The sequence below is a fragment of the Mytilus trossulus genome, chromosome 4 (assembly GCF_036588685.1).
Source record: "Mytilus trossulus isolate FHL-02 chromosome 4, PNRI_Mtr1.1.1.hap1, whole genome shotgun sequence".
NCBI classification, from domain to species: Eukaryota; Metazoa; Mollusca; class Bivalvia; order Mytilida; family Mytilidae; genus Mytilus; species Mytilus trossulus.
The window spans coordinates 60,727,569-60,747,350 of record NC_086376.1 but is presented as its reverse complement, the minus strand read 5'-3'; the positions used below and the strand labels follow the sequence as shown (position 1 = coordinate 60,747,350).

Here is a 19,782-nt window from a genome sequence, read left to right as displayed (position 1 = left end):
TTGTAACCTAAAAGTTGATCTTTTTGACATGCACTTATCAGTTATCAATGGATAGACGAATATAAAAACGTAAATATCGTGTAAATATTGTTAACTACAGATATCGGACCTCTATAAAACCTGAAAACTATGAACTGTAAAACCCTCAAACGTCTTTTGATAATAAGTGTACACCGGTATTGAACATTTGGTTCTCTGTGTGTTCTGAAATATTTGAATACAGCACTATTTATATGAATTTTCTCATATTGTTGTTAAATTACTCATACCACAGACAATCAACCAAATCCCTCTTCCCGTTAGCTTAACTTAACCTCGAGCTGAACTCATTCCTACAATCCAGTATACCCCCATAGAAAATTTCAGATACAAAAGATATTGTAGTCGTAGATGCAAAATATATTTCATTACTTGTTATTTGCTATCAGTAACTGCGAGTACTCTCAAGTCTGTGCGTAGTGTCTTTAAGTGTGGACGTAAAAGTACCGGTCCACGTACACTGTTATTTAGTTAGATGTATTTCTATTTGTATCAATCTGAACTAAGTCTTTTTCAACTGAATTTTAAAGTGTGTATGTTTTACTGTTACACCACTGTCCAAAGTTATGGGCCGCCTTCAAACGAGTTTATGTACAAAAATGTATGTGCCTGTCTCAGTCAATTTAGGAGCCTGTAATTCAATGATTGTCGTTTGTTTCTGTGTATCATCAATGTTTTTTGTTCATTATATTTTATATAAATTAGGTCGATAGCTTGTTTTTCTTGTTTTACATTTGTCATTTCGGGGCAGCTGACTATGCAGTTTGGATTTATTGTTGAGGCCATGGGGTGACCTATAGTGGTTAATGTCTGTGTCATTTGGTTTCTAGTGGAGAATTGTCTCATTGGCAATCTAACCACATCTTATTTTATATCCTATAGGAAGGTCCTGTAGTAGGAGGTCTATCAGGATTAGGACTTAACATAATGACTGAGACAAAAAACAATACCTCTCTTTCTGTCTCCATGTTGTGATCGATCATTATTAGGCTATCACAATAGGTTTCAAAGCGAGTAAGAATTGAATATCGCTTGATATCAATTCGAATCATTTGCATTGATTTCAATATAGACGACGAGTGATAACTGAGCATTTGACGAGTTTATTATCACTACCCAATTTAAGAAACGAGAGTTGATATCAAACGATTTTCAATTCTTACTCGCTTTGAAACCTATTGTGATAGCCTAATATGCCTAAATAATGTATGTTTTGAATAGAAAAATTCGCAATTCGTTGGTGTAGTATTTTGCAGTAATATTTTGATCGGAGAGTACTCTCAGTTACTGATATCTAGTTTTAAGCCAATATATAAAAAAAACTTATAAAAAAAATACGTATATATGACTTAAATCTCATTCAGGACACATCCAACATACAATGTTCAAAAATAGTATTTCCGTCCGTTAAACGGATTAAAATACATATTAATCTAAAACCAATCACGGATTCAAAATTACATAAAGATGTTTGGAAATTATTGAACTTTTAACATTTTATAAAATTAAAATCAGTTATTCAGAAGATTTACAACAGGACCTTATAGCGTTTTTGAATGATATAATACCTAATTATTTAACGACACTAAGTATACGTGTATCAGTCATATACAAAACAGAGGTAAGTGAATAGAGATACATTTTTATTTTTATATCAATATCCATTATTTTATTTAACTTTTATGACAAAAATGCAGTTTGGAAATTTTTCTTGCGATTTCATTCATGAACCAATACATTAGTTAGTATGTTTATTTCAAAGACATGGAGAATGTCATCTTTTTAAAAATGTGATGTACATGTAGACATTTATATGTGCTTTTTCATTAAACTTAAATATAACATAAAGATAGATGAAAATTGAATGACCGAAGCACATTTGGTTTCATCAGATATTCTATCACGATAAAGGCAATCAATTGAACACCTTTGTACAGCTCAATAAAACAACAAAAAGAAGCATATAATGGATTGGTGGAAGTGGTTTTTTCTTGTTGAAGAAATTCACTTAGAACACCATTTTACCGCCTTCTTTTTGTTATCCTCATAATAAAACATCTATTAATAATTTAATTATAAGCTTTGCGATTTTATCCAATAACACACACTAAAGAGGACTAACTATGTAAAATATAGAACAGAACACCATTACTCTTATATAGATTTGTATAATTATATCGTTGTAATCATTTAAAGAATTTTAAACATAAACAAAATACTTTAAACAGAACAAAACTCAAACATAACCAGGACAAAACTCAAACATAACCAGGACAAAACTCAAACCTAACCAGGACGAAACTTAAACCTAACCAGGACGAAACTCAAATCCAAACAGAATGTTTTGTTTTCACCTGGTGCTATTTTCACATAAGTTTTTTTCCCTGCAAATACATATCATACAGTTTGTAGTAGTCCTATAAATTAATTTTCTTTGAATTGTTTACAAAAGAAAGACATTTTTTGTTTTTGTAATGTATCTTTCATTATTCTAGAAAAAAATATTATATGATAAACAGAAGATAAAAACTGAAGCATAAATTATAATTCAAGTTTATACGTTGTATTGAAAATAAGACAAAAAACGATCTCTGATATTCTGGGGAGGAGTGTTCGTTGAAACACATACTGATTTGTTTCCGCGACCGCACGAAAATTTATTTATTTTTATCCTTACTTGTGTTCAAGATTATTTATTTCCAGCTCTTTACATCGCAGGATATCCATTTTCAGGTCTGAGTTTCGTACTGTTTGGATTTGAGTTTTGTCCTGGTTAGGTTTGAGTTTTGCCCTGTTTAAATTTGAGTTTCGTTCTGTTTAGGTTGGAGGTTCATCCTGTTTAGGTCTAAGTTTTGTCCTGGTTATGTTTGAGTTTCGTCTTGGTTAGGTTTGAGTTTTGTCCTATTTAGGTCTAAGTTTTGTCCTGGTTAGGTTTGAGTTTCGTCCTGTTTAGATTTGAGTTTCGTCCTTTTTAGGTTCAAGGTTCATCCTGTTAGGATTGTGAGTTTCGTCCTATTTAGGTTTGAGGTTCATCGTATTTAGGTTTGAGTTTCGTAATGTTTAGGTCTGAGTCTAGTCCTAGTTAGGTTTGAGTTGCATCCTTGTTAAGTTTGAGTTGGACCCTTGTCAGGTTTGAGTTGCGTCCTAGTTAGGTTTGAGTTTGGTCCTAGTTAGGTTTGAGTTACGTGTTAGTTAGGTTTGAGTTTCGTCCTGGTTAGGTTTGAGATAAAGAGGAAAGATGTACATGTAACTTACTTCATTGAGTATTGCATTCAAGTGATGTATCATGTGATAAAAGTCTATACTGTACCAATATAAAATGACAATATATGTATTTTTTAATCAGGTTTGGATCTGATTGCGTTCAGTGTTAAGATCCGGATCTGAACATTTTCAGATTACAGAGTTATCTTTCGTCCGTAAATTATATTAAAACAATGTGACCCTGATCTTAAATATACATATCCGGATGTGATCGAACAAGCGAAATGTTTTGTCTGTGATAAACGTGCTTTAAAAACCTAAAAGTAGTCTGTAAATTCTCATTGATAGCATTACTACTGATTCTCTTAAGGTTATCCTTGGAAAAAGGAATGATATAAATTAAGTTGGCTTATTGTTTTTTGTGACGAATTGGTTCACTTGGTCAACTCGATTATGTCAGGACCTTTAACAACTTGCTTTATATATACCATATGGGTTTTACTCTTTGTAGAAGGCCACATTGGGACCTTTGGTTATTAATATTTACAACATTTGGTCTCAAATTATATCACTGACAATCATACCACATCTTCTTTGATATTGACATGAACTAATGATTTTGTATTCAAAGAAATAAAACAAATAACGTTAAAGAGTTCAATGTTTAAACTTTGCCACTGATATTGAGTAAAATATTCATCAGACTGGGGTTATATTTCATTGCAATGCAAACACATACCTCGTCTTTTTCAGAATGCGAATTTTACTGATTGTAGTGCTGATTGCACTTGGGTGCCATTGCAAACCTAATAAACCGCTAAACACAGATGACCAAAATGGCAGAGATAGTAAAGAACTAGACGACCTTCCCGACATTTTTGATGATGTTGGTGGTCTAGATTTAAGTCCGTCTGATTCAAGTTCCATTGATGACGATGATAGTTTTGTTGATAAAACAAATTTTGTCAAACGTCGTTTTGGCAAAAAATTTGGATTTGATAAAGAGGATAAAGATTTTGGATTAGATAAAGACGACAAAGATTTTGGATTTGATAAAGACGACAAAGATTTTGAATTTGATGAAGACGTTGAATTTGATGAAGATGTTGAATTCGATGAGGATGTTGAATTCGATGAAGATTGCCCTGATGAAGAAGAAATTGCTGAGAAAGAAGAAACTTGTGTATTTGATGTGTCCGCAACAACAGGAGAGGGAGACTTCATCGCTAAGATTAGCTTCTCTGAAAAAATATGGGGTTTCGAGGTATGCATGTTTATCATTTAATGCAAAAGGAAAAGTAATGAAACATGAAATGAAAACGTAAAGAGTAAAGAAATGATTGAATGAAAATAATGGTGATAAAACTATAGATTTTATGGTGAGACTCATAAAAGTTTCCTTATTTCAATAATCTCTACTACGGTTTTTCTTTTAACTCACAAGTTTCGTCTTAATTACTTCCTTGCCTCCTGGCTTGTTAGATAGGGTACCTTCGTCTATCATGGACTTTCTTCTTTCTATAGTGGGATTTTTTTTTAATTAATTAGTGTGGATCATTCTTCAGGCCGACAACTGACTCAATACTGAACCCCTGTATAAACATAAAAATAACTTTTCCACCAAAAAGCGCGTTACATTTTTACTCGACTTTTTATTACCCCTAAGATAAATAGACGAGACAAGTTAACTTTCCATCCAAAAAACAATTTTTAAAAGTAAACCATTATATGTCAATGTACAGTCCTCAACACGGAGCCTTCGCTCACACCGAACAGCAGCAAGCTATGATAGGTATGACTCCGTGTTGAAGGTCGTAGATTTACCTATATATATATGTTTTGCTGATAGTAACCCTTTTGATCTATTGGCGTCCGAAAATATTGAATTTTAATTCACCATCTTATTGTTAATAGTCTATATCTAGTCACTAGTCATACATTTATATATTTTTTATTTATGTATTAACTTTTAAAGTTCTTCGCTGATCAACCTTATCGAATCACTATATCTTAGACTGTTCAGAGGTGTAAAGTAAACTAAATATGTACGATGTCACCTGAGTATTTATTTTGATAAATACAATAATTTCATTTCCTTTTATGTCTATATAGATGGAAGAACCGTTCAGTGTATTGGCACGGCGTCGTGGAAATAACAGAATTGAAGAACTAAGCAGTACCATTGAAACGGACAATAAGGAAATAAGAGGAGGAAAGAAGGGCGGTAAAAAAGGTGGCCGAAAAGGAAAACGAGGTGGTCGTAAATGGAAACGAAGGGGTGGCCGAGGACGTGGTCCAAAACCGATTAGAGATGTGTATGCTATCAATAAAGAAGAAATGGCCGTTCAGCAACATACCATGACATTCATTTTCAAATATAATACTAATAGCGTCCCAACGTTTACTTGTACAACGCTCACATGTTCATCAGGAGGACCATCTCAAGGTACAACGCCACCTGTACCACCACCAGCGGTTCCAACGAGTAGTTCTGCCACACAACCACCATCAACAGCCCCAAGTAGTCCTGCCACACAACCACCATCAGCTCCCCCGAGTAGTCCTGCCACACAACCACCAACAGCACCCCCGAGTAATCCTCCCACACAACCACCATCAGCACCCCCGAGTAATCCTCCCACACAACCACCATCAACAGCATCAACTACTCCTGGCCGACCGCCACCATCACTAGCTTAAGAAGTTCTTGTAATAAAATATGATTCAGTATGTTTTGAATTGAAATGCTTCTATTAGACAAAAGTCGTTTAATTAAAGAATTGAGGATTAAACATTATCAGCTTCTACATTAGTCATACAATAATTGTTAACGAAATTTTATACATTGAATTACAGTATTTCTCACATGCATAATAATCAATTATTTGTTTAACTATTTTGATTTTAGAGTTCCACAATTCGCTCTTGGGTTCTTTTACAAACAGAAACATTTAATTATAATTTCAAATATCTAAAAGTCATACAACCAAGCATTAGCATTAAAATAATCATAGGTATTAAATGTAATAAAAGTGAACTGAACATATACATATTTAGTACATCTTTCTTTCACAGAATGCACGTTAGATGGACATTTCTGATCTGACTATTAAAACAAAACAACTTGTAACACTAAGATGGCGAAAACATCACGGTAATTTCGTAGCCCGAAATGTGATGGAATATAAGTTCGTGCGAGCATAGGGTAGACAAAATGAACTCCTTAAAGGAGTAGGTCCAGTAAGACCCCTTTTTGGCCCCAAAATATAGCAGTTTTACAAAATTGTTAAAATGTAAACTTTTAGTTATTTATTTGATAGTAAAATGCTTCTGCTGCATAAATATGGGCTGTTTTAGACAATACAATGCACATATATCTGGTACTAGCACCATTAAGTCATGCTAAACTACTGAAATCTTCACAATTTTAGCATTTTAGTTGACTTTCGTCAGATGAAACTGAAATTTGAGGCCAAAATCAGTCCTTTTAAACATTTCTTTAAATGTATGAATATAGGGGACATGTAAGGTATTGTACACCAATAAGACAGTAATACAATTAGAAAACAGCTGAAAGATAACAAATTAAAGTCATCACAACAAACCTGTGTGTATATAATAAACCAAGCTATCGGCCTCGTCTACAACAAGTGTATGTACTAGTATATAAAGCAGAAACTTTAAAAATCTGCAATTAACAACCAATTTTCCAAAATGACAATACTTATAATAAATGGCATGTGACAACATCTGACGATGCTCTGGATTTTGGACAGATAAATGAATATATGGCGGAGTTTTATGATGTTTTGAGATTTCAACCCTTTCCGTTTCCTCCCTATCAGTGGACTGAAAAACGTACATTAACAAACAGTTAAAAAATATCCAGAACCTAAATTTATAGTAAAACAGAAAGAATAAACTCAAATATATTTGAACAATTAACAAACATATTATACAAAAATACAATAACAAAATTAACCATAGCAAAGAATACAAGCAGTTTTGAGAGCTAGGTCATAGACCTTAACAGTTTGAATTACACTTGTTTCATGACGGTTTGGTCGAAATAGACGTTTAGAGTTTTATAGGTCACTGTACGGCCTTCAACAATGAGCAAAACCCATACCGCATATTCAGCTATAAAAGGCCCCGAAATGACAAATGTATTTTAACAATACAGAGAAAATGTTCGGAATTATTTTTGTACAAAATAATGAACGAAAAACAAGTATAATACACAGAAACAAACGGCAACCACTGAATTACAGGTTCCTGGCTTGGGACAGGAACATACAGAACATATTTTGTAAACATATTAGCGGGCGCCAAACCTTCCCCCTTCTGATGTCGGAAAAGAACCTTTCTGTTTTATTAGCATTGTTAAAGTTTCTAAGATGTGATTGATTGAACTAATGCTTTTATGTAGCTAGTTATTTTTCTTTTAAAACAGTTTACAGAAGAAATCAAAATTAACCATAGTTTTTCAAGCCTTATTATAATCTTGTGCAGGTGTAGATAACAAAAAATTGTCGTCTTCTTGAACAAAAATACCCTTTTTAAGATTGAACAACAGCAGATCAGTTCGTTGACATACTAACTATGTTGTGTCTTCTGTACTACTAATTGTCTGTTTGTCTTTTTATTTTCAGCCATTGCGTTGTTAGTTTATTTTCTATCTATGATTTTGACTCTCCCTCTGGTATCTTTCGTCCTTTTTTTAATTTGGCAGACAAAACTCAACTTTGTCGTACAGTCATACAAGTGCAAGTGCAACTTCAGCAACCGTACTACACATACAATACAAACGACACATATATATATATATATGCAGATGTTAAAATTATACTGAATTTACAAGTAAGCAAGATCATGACAGACTTCAATATCATAAGCCTAGATAAAACGTTACTATAGACCATAAGTTAAAAGTTTACTAAGAATTAAATACATTACACAAAATAAAAGTAGGTAATTTCAAAACTTTGGCAAGATGGATCAAATTATTTTTTTAGCATTCAGCCCTCTCCCTTTTCTTCTTGATGCATTCATTAGTCTTAGCCATTCTGTCTCAAAGTGCAAACTTATTGTTGAAACTCGTATACATATACGGTGACATTTAGTTGCTCAAATCTACATGATTTGGTTTCTGGTAGACAGTTGTCTAATTTGAAACCGTACCACATTTTATAAGGATTCACTTTTAAAAGGTTAAATTTCAGAAAATTAAAATGTGTTCATACACTTTTCTGGTGAATATCTGTTTCTGTTTTTATGAGAATCTGAATTCAGCTTCTTTTTTTTTAATTTTTAGCTCACCTGACTCTTCACTTGGCGTCCATCGACGGTCATCGTTTGGTAACTTTACAAAAATACTCTCATCTGAAACGACTAAGCTATAAATTTAACCAAACTTGGCCACAGTCATCATTGGGTATATTGTTTAGTATCTCGAAAATTATAATAGACTGACAATAGCAATAATGATCAGTAAGACAAGATCTACAAATACGTCATCATGACCAAAATCGTCAGACGACTCCTTATAACATTAGTTTCCCTTTGATGACGATTTTAACAGCTTGTAGGTGTTATTGGTAAATAGCAAAAGATGATCAGCTCGGCAGATTCTACAAATACGTTAACATAGCTGAAATTTTTAACATTTTTTCCAAATTTTGCCTGTTATCTTGAAAACTGTAAAAGAGAAATAGAAACTTTAAATATCACAAATGATCAGCAAGACAAGATATACAAATAAGTTATAATTGCCGAAATCTTCAGTCGACATGTTATTGGAGTTATCGTCTTCAATAGTAATTTTTCACATTTTATTGCATTTTATACCCATTAAGTTGTAAATTATTACAGATAAATTGAAACTTTAAAATAGAAAAAAATATCAGCAAAGTAAGATATACAAATATACCAACAAGATTGAAATTGTTAGTTTACTCTTTATAGAGATATTCACCTTTAATGATGATTGTTACTGACAAGTGTTGAAGATACAGATGAGGGACATACAGGCTCTATAGAGTCTACAATATGTAGCAAACAATCATCAAAAAGTGCAAAGATCCAACAAAAAATACCACAGACCCCCTCCCCCTGCACCTCACCTTTTGAGAAAAAAAAATAATCGAAGTTAAAATTGTAATTTTCCCGTTCTAAAAGTAGTCTTGCTGTTACAATATTTCTTTACGATTCAGCAATAAAAAGTATTATTTAACGGATGACCTCTGTTCCTTTTTTCAGTGAAGTTGATATATTTTCCATCTAATCACTTTACTTTTAATCTTTTTAATCATCTACATATTTGGATATTTAAAGGGTAGGTTAATGACCTCAAATGTAGACATTTACAAATGCGCATGACAGTTGTGTCGATATTTTAAGTGTTATAATTATACGCGCAATGAACAAAAAAAAAAAGAAATTTACCTGGGGTTCGTTGTTCAACTTGTCGTTAAGCCTAACATATAAATGAGTCAAAAAAATTTAGCAAAAAAATATAAAAAGCAAAGCTTGTGTTAAATTTTTAATCACTGATTAGCCGTAAACTTGCATTAAATTTACGACAAGTTAAAACAGAGCCTTGGTTGTTAAGGTGTGTTGCTAGATAAATAAATAATATATACATTTGCTGGTTTCTCTTTTTCTTCACCTGTAGAAAGTCCCTCCCTCGGAAAGAAATCATCGTGCAAAATAAAGTAAGTTATTTAGTTATCCGTGTATTATCCCATACTTAATTATATATCAGATTATTTAAATAGCAATATTAAGATAGAAAATACAACGTTTTTCTTCCTTGTAAGACCTGCTCTTTCATGTTTTATGTCTATTTTTAACTTCAGTGGATTGTTATCTGTAACCTGACTAAAACGTGGGCTTCTTTTGCTCTTTTTATGAATACAAAATAATACAAATATGACACTTCTACCATTAAAAATTATGAACTAAATATATCCGTTAATGATTCACGACTTAATGATATTACATGTATGTCAATACAAGATACAGGACTATCGCATTTAATTTAGTATATCCTGCATTCGACGATCATCATTGAAATGTAACAATCAATTGGAAGATATGTTATTCAATGCGAATAGTTTTCTCGTACTGTTATATCATTCAGTAATTTGCTTACTTTTTAATGATATTCTGTTTGGCTATCAAACGTTTATATTAGTGTGATAGGGATAATTTGTGTAAATTATGCATCTTCATTTGGAACTGTTCGAAAAGGTTTTTCTTTATAAATATCATACTTTTGAACTTTCGTTGACAAACTGTTCGGTCATGAAATGTCATTATAATGTAAAACTATTCATTGTTTTACAGAAATCATTTTATTTGCAATATTTGTCCGTCAAATAATTTCATTATGATGTAACGATTTTTCATTGTAAAGCTTTTTGTGTCATAAGTAATAATTAAGTGTCAAGTGTATTTTCACAAAGTCAGAAATTTGTTTCAAGAAAAATCTTTAAGTAAATAAAAGATAAAGTCACAGCTTTACATAGTTCTTAAGTTTTCTTACATAAAGAATAATTAATCCTTTAGTCATTTCAATTACGGCGCTATTTATCCTAAAGCTCAATCAACATATTTTTGTTATTTTTTTTGTTAATTCTTATCGTATTATTTCATTGTCATTTTGTAATCTCGTTTCTATCTAATCTAATTGCCAACATGTAAATTCTTGATTTAAATATGTTTTCTGAAGTTCTAAACTTCAGTGAGAGTCGGGCATTCGTACTGGCAACTCCGCTCGATTTGCCAATGTGTAAAATAACATCAATTTGTAACATTTTGTAAAACTACATGTATTCCATCCTGAATCATTAAATTGTTAACTACTGCATAGGACTTGTGTCTAATTCTACAAGTAGAGTTAAAGCGAGTATTTATGGCAAGCCGTTCTCGTCAAAACTATGTTTAAACCATTTTTCGAAAAATTTACACACTGAGAATTACAACAAAGCACACTGAGATTTAAAAACTTCAAAACGCACACTGAGAATTGAAAATTACACACTGAGAATTGAAAATTACACACTGAGAATTAAAAATTACACACTGAGATTTCATAAAGACGCACTGAGATTACAAAAATGAAAAACGCACACTGAAAATTGAAAATTACACACTGAGATTTCGAAAAGACACACTGAGAACAAATAAACTGAAAACACACACTGAGAATTTGAAATTACACACTGAGAATTTAAAATTACACACTGAGATTGTGCGCACTTTTTATGCGCACATATCTAATTAGCATACTTAATCTGAATATATTACAAGCTTAAAACAACAAGGGGACAGAACTCGTTAGTCCTTCGATTTGGTTCCAAATTATTAATAAAAAAAACTTTAGAAATACAACAACAAGAAAAATACCCATTTAATACTCTTATTACAAAATATAACCAAATGGTGAAAAACTTTATTAAAATTATAAGAAAACATTTGAACAATCTGCATAAGAATGCAGTGAAATTTTTACCCAAGTGTCTATTATAGAATATCAACGTAACAAAAATATAAAAGATTAACTAGCGAAACCAGGTAAACAGTTGGAGGACTTTTGAAAAGGGAGCCACGGTTTTAAGTTAAAAAAAATCATCCCGATACACTGGTAGTAATGATCTGAATTATAGGCAACAAACTTATGAATATGAGCGATGTTAAGTCTTGAAATTTATTACGAATGTTGGTTGAAGGAATCGCATTTCATTATAATGACAAGAGTTCTTGAGATCAAGATATTAATCTGTTGAATCATTCATCTCATGAATATTCATTAGTAATTTGCATATTAATCTCAGTGTGTATTTTTGAAATCTCAGTGTGTAATTAACAATTCTCAGTGTGTGATTTTGAATTCTCAGTGTGTGTTTTTTATTTTTTTAAATCTCAGTGAGTAATTTCGATTTTTCAGTGTGTTATTTTAGGTTTTTAAATCTCAGTGTGTATTTTTTTTCGAAAAAAGGGTTTAAACATAGTTTTGACGAGAACGGCTTGCCATAAGTATTCTCAGTCAAATTTTCAATAAATAATATCTCAAAAACAAGCACACCGGTCCTTCACTTTTTCTGCTTTTTAGCATATAATTTTTATTCATATACTATCAACTTATAACAGTCTTTTGAAAAATTTGTTATTTTGAAACAGAGTAGAGAAAACATCCTTAATTAATAATAAAAAAAACCATTTATTCAATGGCATAAGTAGTTCCTATTGTAATCAGTATAGCCAGTCAAGACTTAGGTTCAGGTGCGCTCGAGTTCAATCTTAACTGACTAGGATTACCAGTTTTCCTATCAAAGGTGGGTGGGTTTTTTTTCGGGCACTCCGGCTTCCTCCACCAATGAAAACTGGCCGCCACGAAATTGCACAAAAGCAGTGCTTAAAAGTGGTGTTAAAATACCAAAAATCAAAAATATTTAATGCAAATTTGATGGGGGTATATTTTTTAAACGTTCACAGATCAAAACATGTACACAGACCAACTTTACTTATTGGGTGTGTAATGGGCTTGTGTAAATTTTTTTGTTTTTAATCTATATGCCATATCTCTTCTTTATCTATTAAAACTGAAATAAGAAATTCCATAAAACAAACAAACGAAATAAATATATTTATGAGATTGTATTTAATTAATTTATCTGCAGGTGGACTGAGTACTCAGGTATTGTCAGTTCCTGCGATTTTTTCAAGCCAACTACCCGACTGTGTACTTAGGTATTGTCAGTTCCTGCGATTATCTCAAGCCAACTACCCGACTGAGTACTTAGATATTGTCAGTCCCTGCGAGGACTGTCGGTTCCTGTGATTATCTCAGGCCAACTACCCGACTGAGTACAAAGGTACTGTCAATTCCTGCGATTATTTTAAACCAACTATCCGACTGAGTAATAAGGTATTGTCAGTTTCTACGGGGACTGTCAGTTCCTGCGATTATCTCTAACCAACTACCCGACTGAGTACTAAGGTATTGTCAGTTCCTGCGAGGGAACATTGACATTAACGCTCGTCTGGCGTACTAAATTATAATCCAGGTATCTTTCATAACTATTTACTGTTATTTGGTAATCATTTCAATCATAAGGAATGTGTCAGCCTCATGCATAGATCCGATTCCGCTTCCCGGTTTGGTCATTTTTTGTTTTATAAGATTGTAAACGTATTTAGTATTTGAAATTCGTTTAATATATCAATTTGAAACATCTTGGGACTAAAAAAACATCAATTGTCGAAATGGCATATGGTGCAGTAAAGTTATTACTGCAAATGTTTTTTTTTTAATTTAGGTTTTTCTTACATAAAATGATAAAAGAGGGATTTACAGAACTAGAGGTTCTAAAGAGCCTGTGTCGCTCACCTTGGTCTATGTGCATATTAAACAAAGGACACAAATGGATTCATGACAAAATTGTATTTTGGTGATGGTGATGTGTTTGAATTTCTTACTTTACTGAACGATTTTGCCTCTTACAATTATATCTATAATGAACTTTGCCCATTAGTAACAGAGAACTATATTTGGTAAAAATTTACATAAATTCACCACATTAATGAAAATTGTTCAAAATTGACTATAAAGGGCAATAACTCCTTAAGGGGTCAATTGACCATTTAGGTCATGTTGACTTATTTGTAGATCTTACTTTGCTGAACATTATTGCTGTTTACAGTTGATCGCTATCTATAATAGTATTCAATATAACCAAAAACGGCAAAATTTCTTTAAAAATTACCAATTGGAGGGCAGCAAAACAACAACCAGTTGTCCAATTCATCTAAAAAATGCAGGGCAGATAGATATTGACCTGATTTACAATTTAACTTCTTGTCAGACTTGCTCTAAATACTTTGGTTTCATAGTTATAAGCCAAAAACAGCATTTTACCCCTATGTTCTATTTTTAGCCGTGGCGGCCATCTTGATTGAATGGCCAGGTCATCGGACACATTTTTCAAACTAGATACCCAAATGATGTTTGTGGCCTAGAAGTTTCAGTGAAGATTTTGTAAAAGATTACTTAGATTTATGAAAAATGGTTAAAAATTGACTATAAAGAGCAATAACTTCTAAAGGGGTCAACTGACCATTTCAGGCATGTTGACTTATTTGTAAATCTAACTTTGCTGAACATTATTGATGTTTACAGTTTATCTCTATCTACAATAATATTCAAGATAATAACCAAAAACAGCAAAAATTCCTCAAAATTACCACTTCAGGGGCAGCAACCCAACAACGGGTTGACTGATTCAACTGAAAATTTCAGGGCAAATAGAAATTGACCTGATTAACATTTTTATCCCGTCAGATTTCCTCAAAATGCTTTGATTTTTGAGTTAAAGGCCTAAAACTGCATTTTACCCCTATATTCTATTTTTAGCCGTGGCGACCATCTTAGTTGGTTGACCAGGTCACGCCACACATTTGTTAAACTAGATACCCCAAAGATGATTGTGGCAAAATTTGGATTAATTTGGCCCAGTAGTTTCAGAGGAGAAGATTTTTATAAAAGATTACTTTAATTTACGAAAAATGGTTGAAAAATTGACTATAAAGAGCAATAACTCCTAAACGGGTCAACTTACCATTTTGGTCATGTTGACTTATTTGTAGATCTTACTTTGCCGAACATTATTGCTATTTGCAGTTTATCTCTATCTATAATAATATTCAAGATAATAACCAAAAACATCAAAATTTCCTCAAAATTACCAATTCAGGGGCAGCAACCCAACAACCGATTGATCGATTCATCTGAAAAATTCAGAGCAGATAGAAATTGACCTGATAAACATTTTTATCCCCATGTCAGATTTCCTCAAAATGCTTTGGTTTTTGAGTTATAAGCCAAAAACTGCATTTTACCCCTATGTTCTATTTTTAGCCGTAGCGGCCATCTTGGTTGGTTGACCAGGTCACGCCACACATTTTTTAAACTAGATACCCCAAAGATGATTGTGGCCAATTTTAGACTAATTTAGCCCAGTAGTTTCAGAGAAGAAGATTTTTGTAAAAGATTACTTTAATTTACGAAAAATGGTTAAAAATTGACTATAAAGGGCAATTAATCCTAAACGGGTCAACTGACCATTTTGGTCATGTTGACTTATTTGTAGATCTTACTTTGCTGAACATTATTGCTGTTTGCAGTTTATCTCTATCTATAATAATACTCAAGATAATAACCAAAAACAGCAAAAATTCCTCAAAATTACCAATTCAGGGGCAGCAACCGAACAACCAATTGACCGATTCATCTGAAAATTTCAGGGCTAATAGAACTTGACATGATAAACATTTTTATCTCGTCAGACTTGCTCTAAATGCTTTGGTTTTTGAGTTATAAGCCAAAAACTGCATTTTGCCCCTATGTTCTATTTTTAGCCGTGGCGGCCATCTTGGTTGGTTGACTTGGTCACGCCACACATTTTTTAAACTACATACCCCAATGATGATTGTGGCCAAGTTTGGTTTGATTTAGCCCAGTAGTTTCAGAGGAGAAGATTTTTGTAAAAGTTAACGACGACGGACGACGCCGGACGACGACGGACGCCGGACGGCGGACGCAAAGTGATGGGAAAAGCTCACTTGGCCGTTTGGGCCAGGTGAGCTAAAAAGGGGGGTGAAACACATCTGTATCAACAAAACCGTTAGAAATATTTTTTTTGGTTGGTTGACCAGGTCACGCCACACATTTTTTAAACTAGATACCCCAAAGATGATTGTGGCCAATTTTACACTAATTTGGCCCAGCAGTTTCAGAGAAGAAGATTTTTGTAAAAGATTACTTTAATTTACGAAAAATGGTTAAAAATTGACTATAAAGGGCAATTAATCCTAAACGGGTCAACTGACCATTTTGGTCATGTTGACTTATTTGTAGATCTTACTTTGCTGAACATTATTGCTGTTTGCAGTTTATCTCTATCTATAATAATACTCAAGATAATAACCAAAAACAGCAAAAATTCCTCAAAATTACCAATTCAGGGGCAGCAACCGAACAACCAATTGACCGATTCATCTGAAAATTTCAGGGCAGATAGATCTTGACCTGATAAACATTTTTATCTCTGTCAGACTTGCTCTAAATGCTTTGGTTTTTGAGTTATAAGCCAAAAACTGCATTTTCCCCTATGTTCTATTTTTAGCCGTGGCGGCCATCTTGGTTGGTTGACTTGGTCACGCCACACATTTTTTAAACTAGATACCCCAATGATGATTGTGGCCAAGTTTGGTTTGATTTAGCCCAGTAGTTTCAGAGGAGAAGACTTTTGTAAAAGTTAACGACGACGGACGACGCCGGACGACGCCGGACGCCGGACGCCGGACGCCGGACGCAAAGTGATGGGAAAAGCTCACTTGGCCGTTTGGGCCAGGTGAGCTAAAAATGGGGGTGAAACACATCTGTATGAACAAAACCGTTAGAAATAATAATTAAAAAAAGCCAACAAAACCCTGTATCACAATTTATTTAAAGATAAAAAGAATCGTCGACGACACGTGATTCATACCTCCTCAACCACAGCCTCTTACGTGTGTCCAGGCTGTATGAAGCAGAACTAGCTTTAAATGAAGAACAAAAAAAAAAAAAACTAAAAACAACACTTTATAAATGTCCTGCCTTCGAAGCGCTTTTCTGGATATAGCACAATCAGTAACGCTAAATGTCGAATATCTGAATGAAAAGGATGTATAAGAACCGAAACAGTTGAAGAGCTATATGATAAAAAGGACATGACAAAGAAAACAAATTAAAAAAATAATCGTAGGCACTAACGTTTTAGTATATATTACAGACACATGTCACGTGATTGAGACTGAACATACACCCTATATTATAATCGTATCATTTCTGTATCACGTGATTGAGACTGAACATACACCCTTATTTTAAACGTATCATTTCTGTATCACGTGATTGAGACTGAACATACACCCTTATTATAAACGTAACATTCTGTTTCATTAATTAAGAAGTTTCGTTATCGTTCTAAGCAACGAGTTCAGTAAAATCATCATTTCATTAAATTTATATGTTTTTTTTCAGACCAGTGAAAAATGGCAACAGTAAGAATAAATATGTCTAAACCAGAAGAAGAACTTGCGGACAAACCGTACAGAGAAATGTCCTTCATGGAAAGAGTTAAAAGTCGTCGCCATAAAAGTCCAGAGAGTACCAAAGCTTTCAAACAATTTTGTCGTATTTTGTTTACGTTTCAGTCAACGACACAGTTGTACGTTTTCTTGGTGTATATTCTGCCTGGACTTTTTGAAGATGGATGGGCTCGGTATTGTATGAAAGTACTAGCAGTTTTTCTGTGCCTGGAATGGTTAATTAACTATTTTTGCACAGTACTGTATAGTACTGACTTTCAAAAGACTCGTGACAGTCCGACAGTTCACATGAAAGAAAGGTGGAAAAATCCACCGGAATATTTCGAATCGTATGCTTCCGAAAGTACTTTATCCAATGGACATGCGACGGAAGTTATGAATATTCAACACGACAACGGAGAACTACCTTGGACGTTTTGTGAAAAGTGTAATATATATATACCACCTAGAACACACCACTGTGACATTTGTAAAACATGTATTTTAAAACGTGACCACCATTGTTACTTTGCTGGAACATGTATCGGTTTCAGAAATCAACGTTATTTTTATGTTTGGGCATTTTATTCAATTTGGGTTGGTTCTTTGGGTTTTTATTTCACTGTACAATATTTGAAGGAGTTTTATTTGCCATACTCATGGATAGATTTTATTCCTGTCGTTGCATTTTATCGATGGGTATCTGGGACAGAGAATATAAGCTTTCATATAGTGTTGTTAATTTTACATTTATATCTTGAGTTGATGTGTGCCATATTTGGAATGATATATTTTAGTGGACAAACCATGTTCGTAGCCAGAAATATGACAATGTTTGAATATGTAAAGAAAATAAAAGTGAAATCGAAGAACAGTTTCAACCAGAACTACCGTTCTGTATTTGGAGATTTCTGGGCTCTGAATTTCTTGTTTCCAATGACAATTTTATTCAAGCAAAGAGAAAATGGCATAACATGGGATGACTTAAAAATTGATTACAGCAGTAATAATGAATAATAAATAAAGTTTCTTTTGACACCGTTTTTGAAAGATGCTGAATGTATATATAACAAAACCAATGTTGTGTCTTCTGTACTATTATTTGTCTGTTTGTCTTTTATTTTTAGCCATTGCGTTGTCAGATTATTTTCTATCAACGAGTTTGACTCTCCCTCTGGTATCTTTTGTCCCTCTCTTTTAAAAGGGATTGAAAAATACATATGAAAGAGAAAAAAGAATAAAGTTAAATTTATCGTTAAAATAATAAAAGTTAATCAAGATAGTTTGAGGTCATCATAATTATGGTGTTTAGTTATTGTAGTGTATCTATAATGACTGAACAACAAGATCTTACCTAACATGTTCCCAGTCAAACTTTTTATATATGTTTAATTAAATTACAGATTGAAATAACAATATATTAAAATTTAGAAAAAAACATTAACAAATATCGAAAATACTTATAAGATTGTTCTCTTGGTACATGAACATAATATAAAAAGAGGATGTGGTATGATTGCCAATGAGACAAATCTCCACAAGAGACCACAGGACACCGAAGTTAACAGCTTTATGCCACTGTACGGCCCACGACAATGAGCAAACCCCATACCGCATACTCAGCTTTAAAAGACAAAAAATGACAATTGTAAAACAATTCAAACGAAAGGCCTGCATAGAAAGTAAACTAATTTTGATGTAATTTAAATCACAATAAAAACGCTGTGCATTAAAATCCATTTATTTACAGGGTTCAACCTTCGACTATTTTTTGTTTGTTTCAATAACAATTTAATAAGTATTACAATTTCTGGTTATAATCACTTAATAATACTTTATTCCGAAAGCAATACAGCTTAAAGGATACATATATGCACAATTTTACACAATGTAAGAATTTTATATAAAGGGATACATAATATATATAAATACAAGGTGTGCATGAAAGAACATATAAATAATACAGAATACATAAAATAAAATACTTAATAAGTAAGACAATAAAATTTGATGACGTTTATTAAAAAGTGATAATGATTTACAGGGAATCATGATTAATTATTACTAACGGTCAACGATGCAGGTGAAGTAAAACACTCTTTAAAAAGGACAAATGGTTTAAAATTATGATTTCATGTACAAAATTCGGAAAGAGAATGAACAAATTTGAATCAGATTGAATAAATCAATATTATCACATGTACATATAAAAATGAGATGATGAGGTATATTATATAATTGCTAATGAAATAACGCTTCACAAGAGACCAAATGACAATGGAATATGTAAACAGCTTACGCACAAAAAGATAAACTGTAAAATATAACGGCATACACTACCGACATGGGAATACATTCTACTGCGTCCGATGAGATCGAGTAACAAATTCTGCAGTAAATATAAAA

General features: G+C 32.7%; 2 protein-coding genes across 3 annotated transcripts; both read left to right on the top strand.

Annotated features, from left to right (window-relative positions):
- The first annotated feature begins 1,524 nt into the window (after positions 1-1,524).
- LOC134715672 (WAS/WASL-interacting protein family member 3-like) lies at positions 1,525-6,291 on the top strand. Its single transcript, XM_063578009.1, has 3 exons — positions 1,525-1,660; positions 3,997-4,507; positions 5,356-6,291. The coding sequence occupies exons 2-3, from the start codon at positions 3,998-4,000 to the stop codon at positions 5,941-5,943; spliced, it is 1,098 nt and encodes a 365-aa protein (XP_063434079.1). The 5' UTR covers positions 1,525-1,660; position 3,997; the 3' UTR covers positions 5,944-6,291.
- Positions 6,292-9,708: 3,417 nt separating this feature from the next.
- LOC134715671 (palmitoyltransferase ZDHHC22-like) lies at positions 9,709-18,451 on the top strand. 2 transcript variants are annotated; one of them, XM_063578007.1, is made up of 2 exons: positions 9,709-9,956; positions 17,330-18,451. In XM_063578007.1, exon 2 carries the CDS (start codon positions 17,341-17,343, stop codon positions 18,391-18,393), a length of 1,053 nt encoding a protein of 350 aa, XP_063434077.1. In that variant the 5' UTR covers positions 9,709-9,956; positions 17,330-17,340; the 3' UTR covers positions 18,394-18,451. The 2 variants fall into 2 exon arrangements, with proteins under 2 accessions (XP_063434077.1, XP_063434078.1); XM_063578008.1 differs by lacking the exon at positions 9,709-9,956 and adding an exon at positions 12,824-13,121.
- Positions 18,452-19,782: the final 1,331 nt, after the last annotated feature.

Bases quoted from the DNA above. Each gene is read 5' to 3' on its own strand.
- LOC134715672 (XM_063578009.1), top strand. From the start codon at position 3,998: ATGCGAATTTTACTGATTGTAGTGCTGATTGCACTTGGGTGCCATTGC. The intron at 4,508-5,355 runs GTATGCATGTTT...ATGTCTATATAG, and splicing joins AAAAAATATGGGGTTTCGAG to ATGGAAGAACCGTTCAGTGT.
- LOC134715671 (XM_063578007.1), top strand. From the start codon at position 17,341: ATGGCAACAGTAAGAATAAATATGTCTAAACCAGAAGAAGAACTTGCG.